This window comes from Crocodylus siamensis, chromosome 3, assembly GCF_052110815.1.
Source record: "Crocodylus siamensis isolate JL-2025a chromosome 3, ASM5211081v1, whole genome shotgun sequence".
NCBI lineage: Eukaryota > Metazoa > Chordata > Crocodylia > Crocodylidae > Crocodylus > Crocodylus siamensis.
The window spans coordinates 154,369,924-154,387,285 of record NC_143397.1 but is presented as its reverse complement, the minus strand read 5'-3'; the positions used below and the strand labels follow the sequence as shown (position 1 = coordinate 154,387,285).

Sequence of the window (17,362 nt, the reverse complement as noted above, 5' to 3'; positions counted from 1 at the left end):
GCTTGGATTTTTGGGGGTTTGTTTTCTACTTTAGCAGATTATAATAAGCTGTTGTCTGTGCCCAGTCCGTGCATCTTACCTCATAAATAGGGCACTTTACCAACCACTAGGTACTCCTGGGGCCCTTCTACACATTCATTTGATCCAGGATCAGTTTACCTGTAAGTAAACTACTCATGAGCAAATGCTCCCAGGCAGGCATCTGCACATGCAGGGAAGCGAAAGCAGATTTGATGCCAATGGCAGCAAACAGCTTCCACTTCCTGGGGCCCTTCAATGGCCCCTACTGCCAGAAGGAGGAGCTGTAGGCTCCCCTTGGCTTCTAGCCCAGGGTCTGGCAGGGAGCACAGGGCCAGGAGACAGCTGTCTCTTGGATGGGGCTGGGACATTACATCCTGCCTCCAGGGGCTGCCTGCTACCTCAGTGAGGACAAAGTCCCCCTGACCTGGCAGCCAGGAGCTCCTGGCCCTGGTTCCCTGATCAGGAGCAGGGGACTTGGAAAGAGCTGCAGGGGAGGAATAGGTCCCAGCTCCCTTCCCTAATCTACGAGTGGGGCAGCTAGCAGATACTGCTAGCTGCTCCACCAACAGATTGGGGCAGGGAGCTGGGACCTATCCCACCCCTGCAGTTCTTTCCAAGCCCTGTGCCTCAATCATCTGATTGGGGCATGGAGCTGGGACCTGCTCCTGATCAGGACAGTTCCCAGCCCCTGCTGCATGACTGCGGGGCAGAGGCTGGGGAGCCTGTTTCTGCTTAGCTCAGTGAGCATGGAGCTGGGCAGAGAACAGGCTCTCCAGGCCCTGCCAGCAGGGAGCTCCCAGAGCCAGCTCTGCAGTCACAGGAGACAGTGGGGCTGGCACTGAGAGATCCTTATGGAGATCTTAGGCTGGCATATAAGGATCTCCCAGCCCGCTGCCCCTTAGTTATGATGACAAGATGGGGGCTGGGAGATAATGATCTCCCTGATTGTGATCTTGAAGTGTGGGGCTTGGAGTTCCCTGCTGCTGGGGCAGGGGGACACAGTACCCTCTTGGGCTCTGATGGTGCAGTCTGCCCCAGCAGCAGGCAGCTCTTTGGGGCAGGGAGCCATTTCCCGCCCCCTGGTGGATAGATGACCAGGAGCAGATTTGCTCCCAGTCATGCATCTACATGAGCACTACTGCATCATTACTAATTGTGAGAAAATTTGCTACTTGCATTTGCCAGTAGCAAATTTTTTCATGACTAGCAAGGTTTGTTGTGCAGTGAGCATGTACACCTGCTTACTGCTCAGTAGACTATGCTATTTTGCAGTAAAGCATCTCTTGTAGTTCTAATCCTAGCTTGGGCACTTGGTTTCCTGTATGACTCTCGACAAGTCATTTGATTTCATTCCTTCTTTGTGCTTGTCTTGTCTAGGAAAAAGAATACCACTTAGCCTAATGTTTACCTGGTCTTGGTTGTTCCTCGAATGCTCCCAACTAGGTAGCACATTTTTACATGCTTAGCAGTGTTTTAAAATCATGTGGGATAATACAGTCTTAACTTTTGCTTAGTCTAGATAAAGCCCACAGGTAAAAGCACTGCTTGGATACCTTAAGGTTGTTGCATAGCCTAATGCTTTAAATGCAATTTGAAGACAACAAATGAAGACTAGGTGCTGTATTATGCCCTCCCTCCTCACAACCCAGCATTGCCCATCTGAAGAACATTGCATCTGATAAACTGTTGCTATGTTGCCAAAGGTCCGTGCTTCGTTTTCCCAGTACCTGAACTTGGCAGCAATGGCAAATAGGCACAATATGAACAAAGATCCAAACAGAACTGTAACTGTTTTCACCCATCTGTTTTCACCTGTTAGCCACAGTTAGAAGGTTGAAGATGCCCTGATCCAGCAATCCTTATTCATGTCACTGGTCTCACTGAATGCAGATGACAAATTTTCATACAAAATTCATTTAAAAAAACCCCCCAAACAAACCAGGCTAAAATAACCAAAAATCAAAACCTGGGCTAAGGCAGGGTTTTGTGTAGAGCAGGGATGCTCAGTCTCCAGTCCATGGGCCAGATCTAGCCTGTAGCACTGTGTCATCCAGCCTGCAGAACCCCCCATGGTCCTAAAATTTGGCAGTGAGAAAGTGGGGGCACTGCTCCCCTGCTGCAAAATGTCCAGACCTGTGGAGAGCCCCAGGCCCCAACTTGGCTCCCAATCCCAGCACACAAGGGGGAGGGAGGGGCGGTGCCAGCCCCTGGGACCAATCCAGCCTGCCAATCCGGTCCCTACAGACAGCCCAATCCAGCCTGCAGATGGGCTCTGCGCCATTCACCTGACCCGTGGGGCCAAAAGGTCAAGTACTGCTGATGTAGACTGAAGGAGTACTCCCTGATCCTTCCCGCTTATGGGGAAGGGATTGAGAGTGATTGACCTCGTATTCCAGGTGGTGGTAAGCTATAGTCTCCCAGTAAAGTGCCTTCTTACAGAGGTATCCAAGGGCTTGTCTATATGTAAAGTTCACCAACATAATTATACAAATATAGCTATGCCATTGTAAGACCACATTGCAAAATAAGTGTTTGTCCAGATGGGGGTTTATCCCATATATAATTCTAGCAATGGTATGCAATTACAATTATACTGCTTATCATGCTATAATATCTTCCTGGACTGTCAACTCATCAGATACAAAGAAACTATGTGTTAAAGAATATCAGAATCAGAATGAAAAATTTGTATCAAAGCAGCCCTTTGCTGCTGTGCCAATCCATTTTCCTCCTGGTAGAGGCTGCCTGTTAGTAGGGAGTACTCTGCACTAAACTGTTTTTCAGAACCTGGTTCTGGGTGAAAAAAACAGAAACCTTGTGCACCTATTTTAACTTCTTCATTTTAGTTCTGCTAAGCAATTACACTTCTCACCTTCAAAGCGGCATCTGTGTCTAAATGTATTATCACTCTTGGCCCAGAATTCAGACAGATGTCATTTCAGCAGGAGTTACAATTTGTTGTGCAAACAACAATGCAGAATGTCAATGGGCTAAGCCAATATGCACTCAGAAAACCAAATGAGAATAGAGTCCATCTATACTGTACATTGCCATGTAACGTAAAACAATTTCACACTCCAAAGGGTATTCATAGTATTTGCTGCATCTCCAATTGTGACTTCCATTTGCATAGCAGAAGAACAATCTATATTCTGTAAAAATTAATACAAAAGGTTAGAGAAGGTGGGGGAGAGAGAGAAAATGCAGGCCATTTTTCATACAGCTTCAATTTACTGTGCTTGTGATGGGGCTACCCATCCACCATTTGCAGTTCTTTTTGACTGGCTCGGAGCAGTTGGTACAACTCAGAGAGGGAGTTCAGAGAAGTTCTCTGGTATGGAGTAAAATCCTTGGACCCTGGATCAGCACACCTGTGCACAGCCTTCTGCAACTGCGACTGGAAGGGGAAGGGAACGGCGGGTCCCCTGAGATTCGAAGAAAACCAGTGACGGAATATTTTGTCACAAATGACCTGTGAAATAAAAAGGAGTACAATGTCTGTCAGGAGCTGCTAGTATTAACTGCTACCCTATTAGGGCTATAAAATATATGTTCTAGCCAAGTGCAAAATGTCTCTTGCATTGAAAAGCACAAGACAACCAACAATCTACTGTTGACTGTGCTGCACTCCTCAGGCATTGTACAGATCTTTTGCCAGCATTGGGCAGCCCAGAAAAGACACCTAGGTGAGCGGAGTTGTCTGGCAGTCTTGTGGTGACACACAGACATATGCTGGCTAAGAAATACATGGAGGACATGGAGGATTTATTTGTGACCTATCAACAGATTGAACTTAGACTGCTAAAACCTGTGAATGAGTGAGCATCTCTATATCTTGTATAGCATCAGAGCCTCATAACTAATGGTGACAAGATGACATGCATGCCTAAGAGAAGATAGACCTGGATGGCTTAATTGGTTTAGGTTTGATCAACCTAAACTTCTGTTGAACTTCTGTCCCAGATTCCCTCCCAACTCAACTTAGATTACAGTCCACCGGCATCCCAGATGCCTGTCTCAGAAAGCAGGAGCTGGGACTGAGAGCCATGCAGCAGTACAAAGAAGTAGGGAAGGGAACAGAGGCCCCTGCCCTACACCGCCCCCCACCCCCCAGCTATCCTTGCTTAGGTCTTGGCTGATGCCAGGCTGTGGGGTGGGGGCCTCTGCTCCCCCTACCAGCCTCCATGTTGCTGTCCAGCTTGGCTGACAGCCCCACACAGCTCTCAGCCCCAGCTCCTGCCTGCCTGTGTAAGGCAAGCCGAGTATCAGTGAAGGGAGGTGAGAGAGAGCAGATGCCACAGCCCCTTCCCTGTGGGCCCAGTCCCCCCAGACCTAAGCAAGCACAGCTGGGTGGGGGGCACACAGCAGTGGGCCTCTGTTCCCCCCCCCACCTCTGCCCTGCTCAGATATCACAGAAATGGCAAGAGCCAGGACTGAGAGCTGTGCAGGGCTGTCAGCCAAGCCAGGAAGTGTGGAGGCAGGGATAGGAGAGCTTGGGTCTTGGGAGGAGAGGACCCCCACTGTGTGGGCCCAGTCCCAGCCATCCCAGACCTGAGCAAGCACAGCTGGGGTGGGGGCACCCACTGCCACTGATGACTGACTTCAAGGGGAGGGGCTGGGGAGAGAGGCAGGGGCAAGGGGGGGGGGTCCCCCAGCGATCGATCACCGACCAGCAGCGAAACCAGAAATGCACTTCTGCCAGCACTTCTGGTTTCACAGCTGGCGTTTCCAGAGGGTACACAGCCAATCTCAGGGGGTGTGCGTGCACCCATATTCACCCCCTATAAACAGTGCCAATAAACACAAATTTCTTCATCTGATGTGGTACTAGGGCTGCCATACATGTAATATTTACCAGCTGGTGCCAGGCAATTTAAATGAAACCCATGTGCAATAAAACTGAATCTACTCACCTGCAGGTTGTTGTTGGCCCTCTGTGCTCCACACTTTCTGATTTTCAAGTCACACTTTGAAAAGCAATCAAAAAAATTGCAGTCTTCATCTCCTGTGCAGTTCTGTTCAAGGATGTCCCTCATTTTAGGTTCAAAAAAGGCCATATCCACATCAATCGCAACTACCTGTGATTAAAGCAACACATCAGATTGACACACATCCCATGCAAAGTCATCAGACAAGTGTCCTTTTGCTGCCATGATTCTCTTAACATGCTGTAGGTGTTGACCAATTGATTCCAATGTCCTTAAAGGTAGAAGCTAAAAGAGGGTATAATGGGAGAATATTCGCTGCCTCAGTGGGTAGCAAGATTATTGCAAATGCAATTGTTTTAATTTTTAATAATAACCAATTGTATATGTGCAGAGCTATATGCACCTTCCATTGATCCTTCAAATCCTGCTCCTCCTATCCAGTGGGACCATATTCAGTCAGCTTCAGATAATAACCCCTAAGGTTGTGAACTTGGAGTGTGGATTTTTCCCCTTTCAGTTCACAGTGGCTTTGTTTTCTGAAATAGTGTCCGTGCCTCTTTTTTTGCTTTGCCAGCATCATGTTCAGCTGGTTTCAGAAGATATATCAAGGACTGAATGAACATGGAGACTGAATTGTCTTTTACCCTTTCTCGATGTCTCCCTTCAGTTCAGGCTAAAGAAATGTTCAATGAGAAGTAGAACTAGGTCTGCATTGCTGGTGCAGATATTTCATTCATAACTTCTGTGAGAGCACTATAATCTCCCTGGCTGTCAATATAACACATTTCAAGTGCATTGCTTTCACTTAAAAACTGCAAAAATAAACAGTGAGAGAAGGAAAGAGCAATGTGATGACAGCTGCTTGGGATGGCATGTACTATGTAGGAAGTGAGGGGAAACAGATCTCACCTCTGTGCCCTGAATACAGCAACTTACTTTCAAACTTAATATTTAACAACCTGAGCCTTCACTCAGAGATTACGTATGAAGTAAATGCACTTGGCCAGAAAGGTTCTGAAAATGGAAAAAATGGAGCAAAGTGGACAAAATGCCACTGCCCTGCTGAAGATTAAAAAAAGTTGAACTGGGTGGTTGAGTGGCAGCTGGATTGCTCCCAGCAATTTTGGGTGTAGGCACCTGGCCAAAGACTGGAGGGAACCTCCAAACTGAAGTAAAGGACAGATTCTAATTTTTTTTTCCAGTGAAAAGAGCTCAGACCTGGAAGAAAGTAGACAGAGATTATAATTCCAAATATTTTTAAGATCCTTGGGAAGCTTGATAAGTGTGATGTACCCTGGGGAATTTCACAAGTTCATGCAAGCAGATATCAGAAATAAGTGTAGTTTTTTAGATCCTTTAGTGCTTTGTGCCTTTAGTAGTTACATGGATAACTTTGGAGAAAATGAGATGGGGCCAGATCCTCACATCTGGTCGAACTGATCTGTGGCTGATGCAGGACTCATGACAATGAGAAGGCAAAGATGGTTTTGCCCTTTCCTAGTCATGAAGACAGTCCTCTGCAGTTGGTACCTTCACATTACGTGTTATTGCAACTGAAGTCAATCATCTGCAATGATCTGGTCGATTGTTCTCATACATGGTGGCCGTGGTTGGTAAGAATGAGGGTGCCATAAGCTTGGGGGGTACCACAATGTTGCCATTAATGACAGACCTAGACCAAACATTCATTTAGACTGTTTCAGGGGACAGCTAGAGACCAGTCTGGGTGGCATTTCATCTGCAGGGAGGCTATGTCCTGGGATTAACTGTGGTTGTGATGATGATGGCAGTGATAAATCTTGAAGGCAGCCAGGAGCCACTTTGGATCCTAACATAAATAACACTGCCTCAGTATTGCTGTAAGTTACGGCATCTTGTTGTTGTCTCGAGGTGCCAATGCGGTACTAGGCATCACTGGAATAGAGCAGACTCCAGCCATGCCTCTTCCTACCCCTACAACATGTCTCTCACACCAATGGCTGGCGAAGAGATGACTTCCCAACCTTTCTGATAAAACAGCTTAACTCTTAGTATTGTGATGTGCCTGGAATAAAAATGGAAATAAATCCAGAAGTAAGACGACTATGGCCTAGACAAGTTCCTCTCTATGCAAGTAGCTTTTTAACTTGGGGTGGAAATGGACAGAAGCTGTCTTAGTCTTTCTTTCTTTTTCTATGGGTTTTGATTACTCCCTCTGTATAAATGCAAAGAGAAAACCACAGACAGAAAGAACATCTACAACCAGACCCTACAACCCTTGAACCACAAGAGTTAGCACTCACATATTATTGAAAAGAGCCCTAGGTTCAGGGAGACCACTTGTCTATGAAACAAGTAAACACATTAGTAAGAACTTGGAAGATCACAACCTATAGCTTTCTCTGACTTACAAGTTCTCTGACTGTCAGAGCCTCTGTTTAATGGGCCTGATCCTTGAATCCTGGTTCAGCTCAGGAAAGGAGGGCACAGCTGGCATCAAGATCCTTTTGCTGTCTCACAGACCCAGATTAAGCAGCCTGAAGATGTTCTGGTACTCTGCCTCCTTCCCACCCACACTTCTCAGGTGTTTAGCCTGCTGACTGCTTCTGTCTTCTCTGCCCAGTGCAGGGGGAGTGCTTTGGAAGCAATGCATTCAGCTGGGAGGAAAGAATCCTGCTTGCATTTCCCTTTAATCAATCCACTGAGCAATGCTGAATGAGGTTGCCAGGCTTTACCAGGGACTGTGTCCAACTCTCCCCATTCAGAGGGAGAGCCCTGGCTCCAGAAGGTGGGGAGGAATTGTGGAGCTGCAGCCCTCATCAAAAGGTCTTAATGAAAAAGCACTCAATGCTCTTTTACTTCTTAACAAAATCTTTCCTCTTTTGAGGAGGCAGCAAAAACTGATGTTTTAATATATGCTCAGCCAGATCCAATTATAGTCCTGTGTAGCATTCATGCTGTGTCCGAATGAAAACATGGTCAACAATAGCTGTGCTGAGGAACCTTTAGTATATCTTGTTCTGGCTAAGCATTGAGATATTTCAGTTTTGCTTGATAGTCCCCCACCTATTCTCCACTCTGCCTGTACATTGCACCTGAATAAACAATAAAAACTAATTGCAGGGTGAAGGGGAAGCACTCAAATTGCTTTCAATGGTTATATGCTTAGGTAATATTTGTCCAGCACTTTGAAAATGTGTCAAATTAAAGTTTAGTAAGTATTGATATTAGCAGTGATACTGCTGAGCATGTTTTACATCCACTCCAACTGCAGAAATTCCATTGATCTCACTGGAAATTATGTGCAGGGTTTGAATGCTCATTATATAGTGACTCCAGTCCGCACACACAATTCCCACTGAAACAGATAGAGTTTCTGTCTGCCAAATATGTTCAGAAATACAGTTGTTAACAATACCACTACTTACTAATCATTTTTGTCCTCTGAATTTATGCACAGCTGTATTCTGAAAAGTCAAAAGGTGACTCTCGAAGAATGGCATCAAGAGTTCTGTGTTCATGGTCTTCAGTGCTCGCTAGATCAAACCTGCTCAGTGCAAAAGCAAAAAGGTGTGTGTGTGTGGTGGGGGGCAGGGTGGAGTTGTTTGTTTTGTGTTTAATATCAGTCCTGCAAACTCAGCATGAGCTTCGACTTTTAAATTGAGTTCTTTCCTTCTTGAGAGTAACCACTAGAAATAATTTCTTGGAATCAAATTATGACCTTCCTATAGCTCTGCAAACTTATTGATTGAGTGCTCCTGACATTTCAAGTGTCTTTATGCATGTGCCTGGGTGTAACTAAATTGGAACCAAGTACAGAATTCTGCTCATAACGCAAAAGAAAGAAAAGACTCCAATTCCTCCTCTCTCTTTCTTTGATGCTTTGTGTCTTCAAATATTACAAAATGAGAAAACAGCAAAATGATACTTTTGTCACTAAAGGAGAAATTCCAATGAGGAGGTGTCATTTTAACACATTTCCTTTTCAGAGTAGAACCTAGCCTTAAATTGTGACAATGCTACCAAAGCACACACTTACCGTGAGATCATTTCTGATAGCAAAGTTTTCTGGTTTGATATCACACAGGTGAAGCCGGTGAGAAAAGTCATTATCAAAATGTTGAACCATATCCAGGAAACTGAGTGCAATGTCAATGATTGCTTTCACTTTGTTTTTAGTGCCACGGAAGGAAGGGCCAACTGCATCCTCCAAAGGGAAAAGTGTTTTGTGCCAGGCATGTCCAGCAGTGAGATACTCCACTGCATAGAAATGGCCACAGGAGCCGAGGACCCGTAGGACATGTTTGCTGAAGTCTTGCAGTAGACTGAAATAGATATATTCTTCCTGCTGAAGCAAGGACCACATGCTGGCCACTTGTGCTTTCCAATGCAGCCCTCTCCTTCTAGTCCACAAAGGTCCTATGCTGCTGTTGGAAAATTCCAGACCCAAGACATTTTTGACCTCCAAGGCAACCATGAGCAAAAGCTCTGCTTCAGGAACATCTTGTGCTTCCATTTCCTCTAGCAAACTGAGGCGCTGATAACTGGAGAAAATTTCCTTTTTGGATTTTAGGATGACTGGCTGACCTCTCCACTCAGCTTGGATCACTTTCTTACCTCTGTCATAATAAAGACAGTGCTTGTACACCAGCTTCTGTGCTATACACAAGTCTTCACACAGGTCACCGGTCAAGGCTCCTTTGCTGTAGTCGAGACACTAGGGCAAAGGAACAAATCAGTTCATAGCAAAAGAATATAAGCTAAGTATTTCAGGAGGAGAAGGTACAGTAGTACTACTCAAGGGTCATCTCAGCTATTGCACAACAACTCTCATAATGCCTGACTTCCCAGAAATTCCATGGAGATCACTTTCATAGAGTGATTTTATGACATTACAGTCACCCAGGTGACTTCCAACACTAGGCATTGGTCATCTCTAATTTCAGATATATTTTTTCACATAGGGCAAGGTGCTGGGCTGCATCACTAAAAAGCATAGGAGAGAGCTCCCAGCCCAGGCAGAGTGTGGATACTCTGTATACTAAGTCACATCTGGATACTCATGATTCTGGATAGCTCTGGGGGGACAATGCACATAAGTTAGCCATCCCTGTTTAAGTTACAGCAGCCCATTGTCAGCTTCCTGCTGGTGGTTGTGTTGCCCGAAGACTCTGTACACTGTCCATGGTGGTCCCACGACCAACTGGCCCTCAGTAAAGCTGTTTCAATCTGTCCTCACCATAATTCCATGATATTGTAACAGCTTCAGTTTCCAATCTACTGAAGCCAGAGTATTCAGGGTTTATAAAATATATAAATGCATATATTGTTTCTTTAGAGAAGTTAATGAGTACCAGGTGCAAACGTTAACACAGAGTGTGTGTGTGTGTGTGTGTGTGTGTGTGTGTGTGGACATTTGTACATAGCAGATGAGCATAGGTAATTTTAATGCAAATGGCATAACTTCAACCCTTGATTAAAGAATTATGTAAATTGCTGTTTGACAGGTGGGTGGTCATTGCAAATGCCTCGAAGAATTAAAACAATTCCCCCCATCAGACCTTTCTTCTGCTTATAATTATTTCCATTCTCTCACTTCTATAAGTGTATATATACTTCTGTGTATATTCAGACCTTCCAGAAGTGCAGCTGCAGAGACTGTTATGGGTGGATGAGTGGAAGAGCTGATCAGAGATGTGTGGTGGAGGGGGAATAGTCCGTGGTGATGTAGAGAGCTAAACAGTTCCAAACAGCTGGGAGGTAGCTTGACAATGTCAGTGTCCTCCATTGCTTTCTGGCATATGTACTCTTACTTAAGCAAGTTGGCAGCTCCCGTTGTACATGTAAGGCTTGTAAAGGCGCTCTCACCCCAACCTAACTTGTGACTAACTGCTCTTTGTGTAAGAAACACAATCATAAAATTCAAGTGATGTTATTTTGTTAAAATAGTCTATAACCAGGGGACATGGGAATAGCGGTGGAATAATAACATTGCCAGCTTAGGACTTCTGGTTACGACAGCAGTGCGGAATCTTCTTAAATCCATAAATTGTTGAATCCATGAGGAGAACTAAGAGTGATTAAAGAGCTGTGATACCTAACCTGTACCTAGTTCAAATGGGCATGAAAAATACACTTCAGCAGAGGCATAATGGGGCAGTGGAGAAGCAGGAGGGCACTGGTAACTTCTGACAGCTAATGCCACTGCCATGGGGATGCAACTGCAGCGGCGACTGGTAGGAGAAAAGCGGGGGGGGGGCACATACCTGCCCTGAGATTGACCTCCAACTCGGCACCGCTCAGGACAGGACAGGTTTTTATGGGGCTTTTGGCCTGCCCTTGGCCTGCCTGCAAATTGTTCCCCCCCAGACTCAGGAAGAGGCACCAGTCACCCCTGGCGGCAGCTGTTATTTCCTCCTCCTCACCCCCAAGTCAGTACCTGCAGCTGCTGCCCCAATTGCCCTACCCTTGTTATGCTACTGTATTTCAGACAAAAGCAGAATACTGTAATGATAGAAACCTGTGCGAAGAACGATGTACACAAACTCTAATGTTCATGCTCCATGCATACATGTACATGCAAATCCAAATAGGTAAACTTACTGGAGTTCCCTTGTATTTGTAAATGGGCATGCATAATTTTGAAAGTTTGTGAATGGAGAGGAAATAATAGCAGCTGGCTTTTTGATTTTGTGGATACAGGCATAACAAGATCTGATGGCTAGAAGTTGAACTTAGTCTAAGTCAACCTTGAAATTAGATACAATAGCTTAGTGGCCCTAGTTTCAAATGGAATGGGAGAGGGGTAAACTTAACATTAACATTGCTAGGAGTGCTCAGCACAAAATTTTATGTTTCTACAGTATATATTTTAATCCAGCTTCTAGCAAAATTCGCCAGATTATAAATAGAACAGGTCAGACCACACGATTGTCATGGTCCCTTGTGGCCTTAGAGCCAATGAATGAATAAATGACTCTGAAATCCATTTGAGATAAACTGGTGCCACACCTGTGTGTAGACAAACCTTCAAAAATTGTAAAGGGGCTTTTGAGTAACTCAGTTCTTGGGTTGGAGGAGAGGCTGGTCTCTTCTGATGTGTTTTTTAATCAGATGCTCTAAAAGTGGCTCTAGAAATCCTAAGCAGCTCTTGGACTATGTTTAGTGTAGTATAAAGGGTTGCTGCTTGAAGCATGACCTGTATTTCACTACAGTGTCATTAGTAGCTCCTCAGTTCACTGATGATCCAAGGACTGCCGTTAGATTTTTAAAAAATATAAAACACTGAAAACATTCATTAAAGAAGAATTAAACTATTTTAAGGGATAGTAATAGCCGTTTCAGCCGCAGCATTACTGACAGTTCATATTGAGGCAATTAACTACAATGATCCCAAAGTCCTTTGAGTCACTGCTTTCCAAGACAAAGTCTCCCATCCTTTAAGTGCAGTTTCCATTTTTTGTTCCCAGATATGTTACTGTATCTTGCATTTATAATATTAAAATACATTCTGTTGAATTGTGACCACCTAATGAGGTGATTCAGTCCATTCTCTAAATTCTAGCTTCCTCTTTATTTATTACTCTACTAATCTTTGTGTCATCTGCACATTTTACTAGCAAAAACTTGATACTGTCATGTAAATGGTGGATAAAAAGAAGATTCATCCCAAGAGGAGTCTGGTAGAAATGTCCCTGCTCATTGATGTCAGTGAGCCAGTTTTAGTCTATCTAATGGGAACCCTGTTCATTCTGTATAGCACAAGTTGTTTTGGTTTGGGGTTTTTTTGGCGGGGTGGGGTGGGGAGGAGTGTTTGTTTGTTTTTAAATCAAGATGTACTACAAAGTTTAAATACCTGACATAAATATAATATACTATAAAGAAGTGTAAATGCCCATGTGGACTGGACTCACTTTGTGGTTTCTATCTGTTTAAAGTTGGTTATATCAGTTTAACTAACACTAGTTAATTTACCAATGCAAGATGGACCAGTAAGCCAGATTTAAATTAATATGAATGTCCGTAGACAGCTTTGACCAGTTTAAATAGACTACCGTAAAGTCACACCCTCAGTAATACCATGCTACATTGTGTATAGAATAGACCTGCGCATAGCTACTGTCTTCCTTATATGCTGCTTTGGTGGAACTGCAATAGTGATCAAATTTATAGAAGACACTAATAATACAGAAGTCCTGTATTATTAGTCCTGTTTTAGGGAGAGAAACTTTCAGCTAAGAGAAGCGGAGCTCAGTTCTTCTTAGCTCCACTAGGAGGATGCTTCTTTTCAACTTGTTTGGTAGAGCTATTGCTTGTGCACAATTATGGAATTACTAAATGTTTCAACCGCAGATGCACATGCAGCCACACATTGCCACAGATGTGTCTGTGGATGCCCCTTTATTGGGTTGTCATTGAAGTCCACTTTGGTGTCTGGCCACACATTGCCACAGATGTGTCCAAATGACTCATCCCTGAAATCTCATTCAGGGCTCAGGCTAATGGGAGTAAAATTGCAATATAACTTTTCAGGTTATGTAGGAGGCAAGGTAGCATTGTACCTTCTCAGGGGCACAAGCTCTTATAGCAGCAGCTCACATCCTTCTTCACTTAGCCTAGAGGTGCAACACCACCTGCCTTCTCTGACTACTGTGACTAACTACCTCCCTCTTTTGAAGTTGTCTAACCCAACATCTCTCAACCCATGGTTTGTGACCCAAAAGTGGGTTGCAAGAATACATGAAAGGGTCGCAAACAAACTTTAAAATGGATTCCCCTTTAAAGAAGAAAAGCATGAGAAATGGTGGCTTTTCCCTTGCAGGCTGGCAGAGTTCCAGTTTGCGAGGGGCTGCTTGGGGCCCCCCATGCTCCCCATGCCCACCCCCCCACCTCACATACCCAGCTCCTGCCCCACACACTGGGGTCGGGGGGGCAGTGGGTCAGGAGTGAGGGGCACTGGGTTGGGACTGCCACTGATGTTCACAAATGGGTCCTGGTACAAAAAAGGTTGAGAACCACTGGTCTTACACCACCTAAATCTCAGAAAAGAGGAAACGGCTACCCAGCCCAAGAAACATGAGACTATTGCTCTTTGTTCTGTTATGTAAGTGGTGGCAGACGACAGAATGAGGAGCAATGGTCTCAAGTTGCAGCAAGGGAAGTTTAGGAAAACTTGCTCACTAGGAAGGTAGTAAAGCACTGGAACAGGTTACCCAGAGTAGCTGTGGACTCTCCATTCTTGGAGGTTTTTAAAACCTGGGTAGACAAAGCCTTGGCTGGGATGAGATCATTGGGGCTGGTTCTGTTTTGAGCACAGAGTTGAACTAGATGCCTTCCTGAGGTCCCTTCCAACCCCAATTTTCTATGATTCAGTGTGGCTGCTGCATCCTGCTCCCTGGCTGCTGGTTAAGGGAAAGGAATTCAGCCCTTCTGTCACTGAAGTAAGTTGTCTAGGCTGCTGCAGCATTGGTCTTCTTTTATTAAACAGAACTTAGCAAGCCACCGATGATGATAAATTTCCCCACTGCAACAGATTATTTAATTGCCAGTAAGACCTTTTTTCCCCCTCTGCTTGACAAAAGTCATTAAAAAAAATGAGCCCAGCTTTAATTGCTGCCCACCCTGTCCCCCCCCCGGAAAACACAGACTGGTTCTTTCTGGGGAATTTCAAAGAACCGTGCGGGAAGTTTGCGTTCAACATTCCCTTCTTTTATTTTAAGACGTATTTGACAGATCACTCGCCTCCCCACTCCCGGAGGAGGCATAAATGTGCTGGGGGCTGGATCGTAGGAAGGATTTTTGTACAGAAAGTTCCTCTGGACTAAAAGTTGTGGGAGAAAGGACCTGGGATGTTCAGCCAGTCCTCTGCAAACAAGACATGTCCGCAGCGCCTGTGCCCAGGGCAGCGCGCTCTCAAACAATAGCATCCCGCCGGCCCCGACTCCCGCAATCAACCCCTCTCGCTCGGGGGACGGATCCCACTGCTGCGCGTACTGCAGCCCAGCACTGCAGGGGCTTGCGCTCGCCCAGCCTTTTCGCTCCTCTCTTGAAAAACCAGCCGAGGCTTTACGAGTCCCCGCACTGAAGCCCCGGCTGGCGCGTGCGGCAGACCGGACCTGCGATTGCCGCGGGGCTCAGATGCAGCCCGGCCGAGCGGGAGGGAGCTCCCCTCGCAGTGCGCGTCCCGCCGCCGGCGTAGACCCCGCAGCATCCGCGGCGCCCGCTCCGGCCCCTGTCCCGGGGATCTCATGCTACCGCAGCCGCGCTTTATATCCCATTGCCCGCGCACTGCGTTCCACTGCGCGCGCTCCGCGTTCCACTGCGCGCGTTCCGCGTTCCACTGCGCGCGTTCCGCGTTCCACTGCGCGCGCTCCGCGTTCCACTGCGCGCGTTCCACGTTCCACTGCGCGCGCTCCGCGTTCTATGTTCCGTTGCGCGCGTTCCACGTTCCACTGCCCGCGCACTGCCGCCCGGTCCGCACTCCCCAGCTCGCTCCCCGCCCCGCCGCCCGCGCCCCCAGTTCCCGGGCGGGCTCCCCCGCGCCCCTCGCCACCTGCGCGCCCCTCGCCCGCCTCTCCGGGCACTCCCCAGCCCTCGGGCATCCCCTCGCGCCACGTACCAGCCTGGCCAGGATCCGCCGACTCCGCTCGTCGGTGCAGCGCTCGGAGAAGACGCTGGGGTGGCCGAGGAAGAGCAGCGTGGCGAGCAGCAGCCAGCCGGCGGCCCAGGAGGCGAGCAGCAGGAGGCTGCGCCTCCGCCACCCCCGCGCCCAGCCGGCCGTGCCCCTCATGGCCGGGCGGCGGCTCCGCTCGTCCTCAGCCCGGGCGGGCGGCGGGGCAGCGCCATGGCCCGCAGCCGCGCGCCGCCCGGTGCGTGCTGCCCCGCGGGCTCCCGCGCGGCTCCCGGTGCTGGAGGGACCGGGGTTTTGGTGGGGGGTTTTTGAATGGAAGCCACGTAGTTCCGCCTTCTTTTGTCTGCGGTCTCCTGTGTCAAGCAGCCTCCTGCCGGAGGTCCGCGCCCGCCCCTCCAAGTTTTCACACAGGAGGATGACAGGGGCTGCGGGAAGCCTGGGTGCTGGAGGGGAAGAGACAGCCTGGGGCGGGGGCTCCTTCTGCGCCCGGCTGCTCTGCCTCTGCCACAAGTTGATTATTCTGGGATGCCTGAGGCTGCTTTATTCTCCACCGCAATTGGGAGGGGGTTGCTGAGAGCCACCCAAGTGCCCGCTGCGGGCCCATGGTGATCCAGCCAGGCAGGCCCCCGCCCCAAGGAGCCTAAATCCCAGCTGGGACCTTAAACACCCCCCACCCCACCCCATGGATCCTCAGTGTGGAGGATCTCGGGAGGTTCCCGCAGCAAACCACTCGAATAGCCTGTGTACCATGAGCCTTGTGCTATGGAGAAGCTCATGCCAGTCAAAGGCAGCAAGGACTCATGGTGACTCATTGCTCTTGGGCAGGGTTGGATCTTTGCAGCATCTCCCTGTGCCATAGGTGCCCCCCCCCGCCCCAAGATTGGCTGCTGCCAGCTTCTGGGTGGGGTCACCACTCATCACCCTGCCGCCCACAAACTGTGCCCCCCTCCAGTCTCAGGAGGCACAAGTCACCCGTGCCCTGTGCCTTCTGCAGGTGGTAGCTAGGAGTCTGTCCCTCAGAGCACTGTCCTTCCCTCTCCCCCACCCACAAATTGTGCTAGGCTGGGAACAGGCCCATCTATTTCAACACCTCACTCATGGCGTGAGGTGCCCATGAATGCACTCTTGCAGTGCCTCCTGCAAGATACATCAATAAAAATAATAAAAAAGCCAAGTTCTTCCCCCTTCACTCATGTGGACAAGCACCTCACTACCACAAGAGTCCCGCTGCAGTAAAACACCCCGGAGTTCATAAGACCACCTACAGAAGTAAGTAAGTAGTGCTCTCAGCATTCATGAGGCTAACAGGAACTGGGCCCTAACGGAGGACGAGGGTGACCCACGAAAAATCATGCCGCAAGTTCATTCTAATTATAAACTATGTACCGTAAGTTGCCCTGGGAGTGAGCTGTCTTGATAAGTGAATTTAATTTAATCAGGCGGAGGTCAGTGTTGGATAGCTGGCTACAGATATATATGTGCAGCAGCATCATGCCCAACCTGATTAAGAGAGATTTCTCTCTGCCCAAGACATTAAAAAGAAAGATGTGACTCCTGACACGATTGGATTTTACCTCTCAAAACAGCACTAGAATTCCCATGCTGCAGGGATAAAACCCCCACCGCTTTTGCATGCTCAGCAGAGTCCCACCTTCATTATGGAGCGGGGCTTGGAAGTCATTTTTTAAAATGTGACAGACATAAAATTTAAAAAGTTACCTAGTTAGCCCTCAAGGCTTCTTTAGACTGGCAGGGGAAAGGGAAAAATAAGAAAGAAAACAAAAGCTCTATTTTGCCCCACTGG

At 47.3% G+C, this 17,362-nt stretch overlaps 1 protein-coding gene across 1 annotated transcript; it reads right to left on the bottom strand.

The window, feature by feature from the left end:
* Nucleotides 1-2,550: 2,550 nt before the first annotated feature.
* Nucleotides 2,551-15,871, bottom strand: DIPK1C (divergent protein kinase domain 1C). The gene is made up of 4 exons (XM_090039576.1): nt 15,547-15,871; nt 8,968-9,645; nt 4,935-5,099; nt 2,551-3,493 (listed from the first exon to the last, which is right to left on the bottom strand). The coding sequence occupies exons 1-4, from the start codon at nt 15,715-15,717 to the stop codon at nt 3,272-3,274; spliced, it is 1,236 nt and encodes a 411-aa protein (XP_089895702.1). The 5' UTR covers nt 15,718-15,871; the 3' UTR covers nt 2,551-3,271.
* Between the last annotated feature and the right edge of the window lie 1,491 nt (nt 15,872-17,362).

Excerpts from the sequence above, each read along its gene's own strand:
- DIPK1C (XM_090039576.1), bottom strand. The coding sequence starts at position 15,717 with ATGAGGGGCACGGCCGGCTGGGCGCGGGGGTGGCGGAGGCGCAGCCTC. Across the intron at positions 9,646-15,546 it reads GGCGGATCCTGGCCAGGCTG|TGTCTCGACTACAGCAAAGG; the intron begins GTACGTGGCGCG and ends CCTTTGCCCTAG. Across the intron at positions 3,494-4,934 it reads GGGCCAACAACAACCTGCAG|GTCATTTGTGACAAAATATT; the intron begins GTGAGTAGATTC and ends TTTATTTCACAG.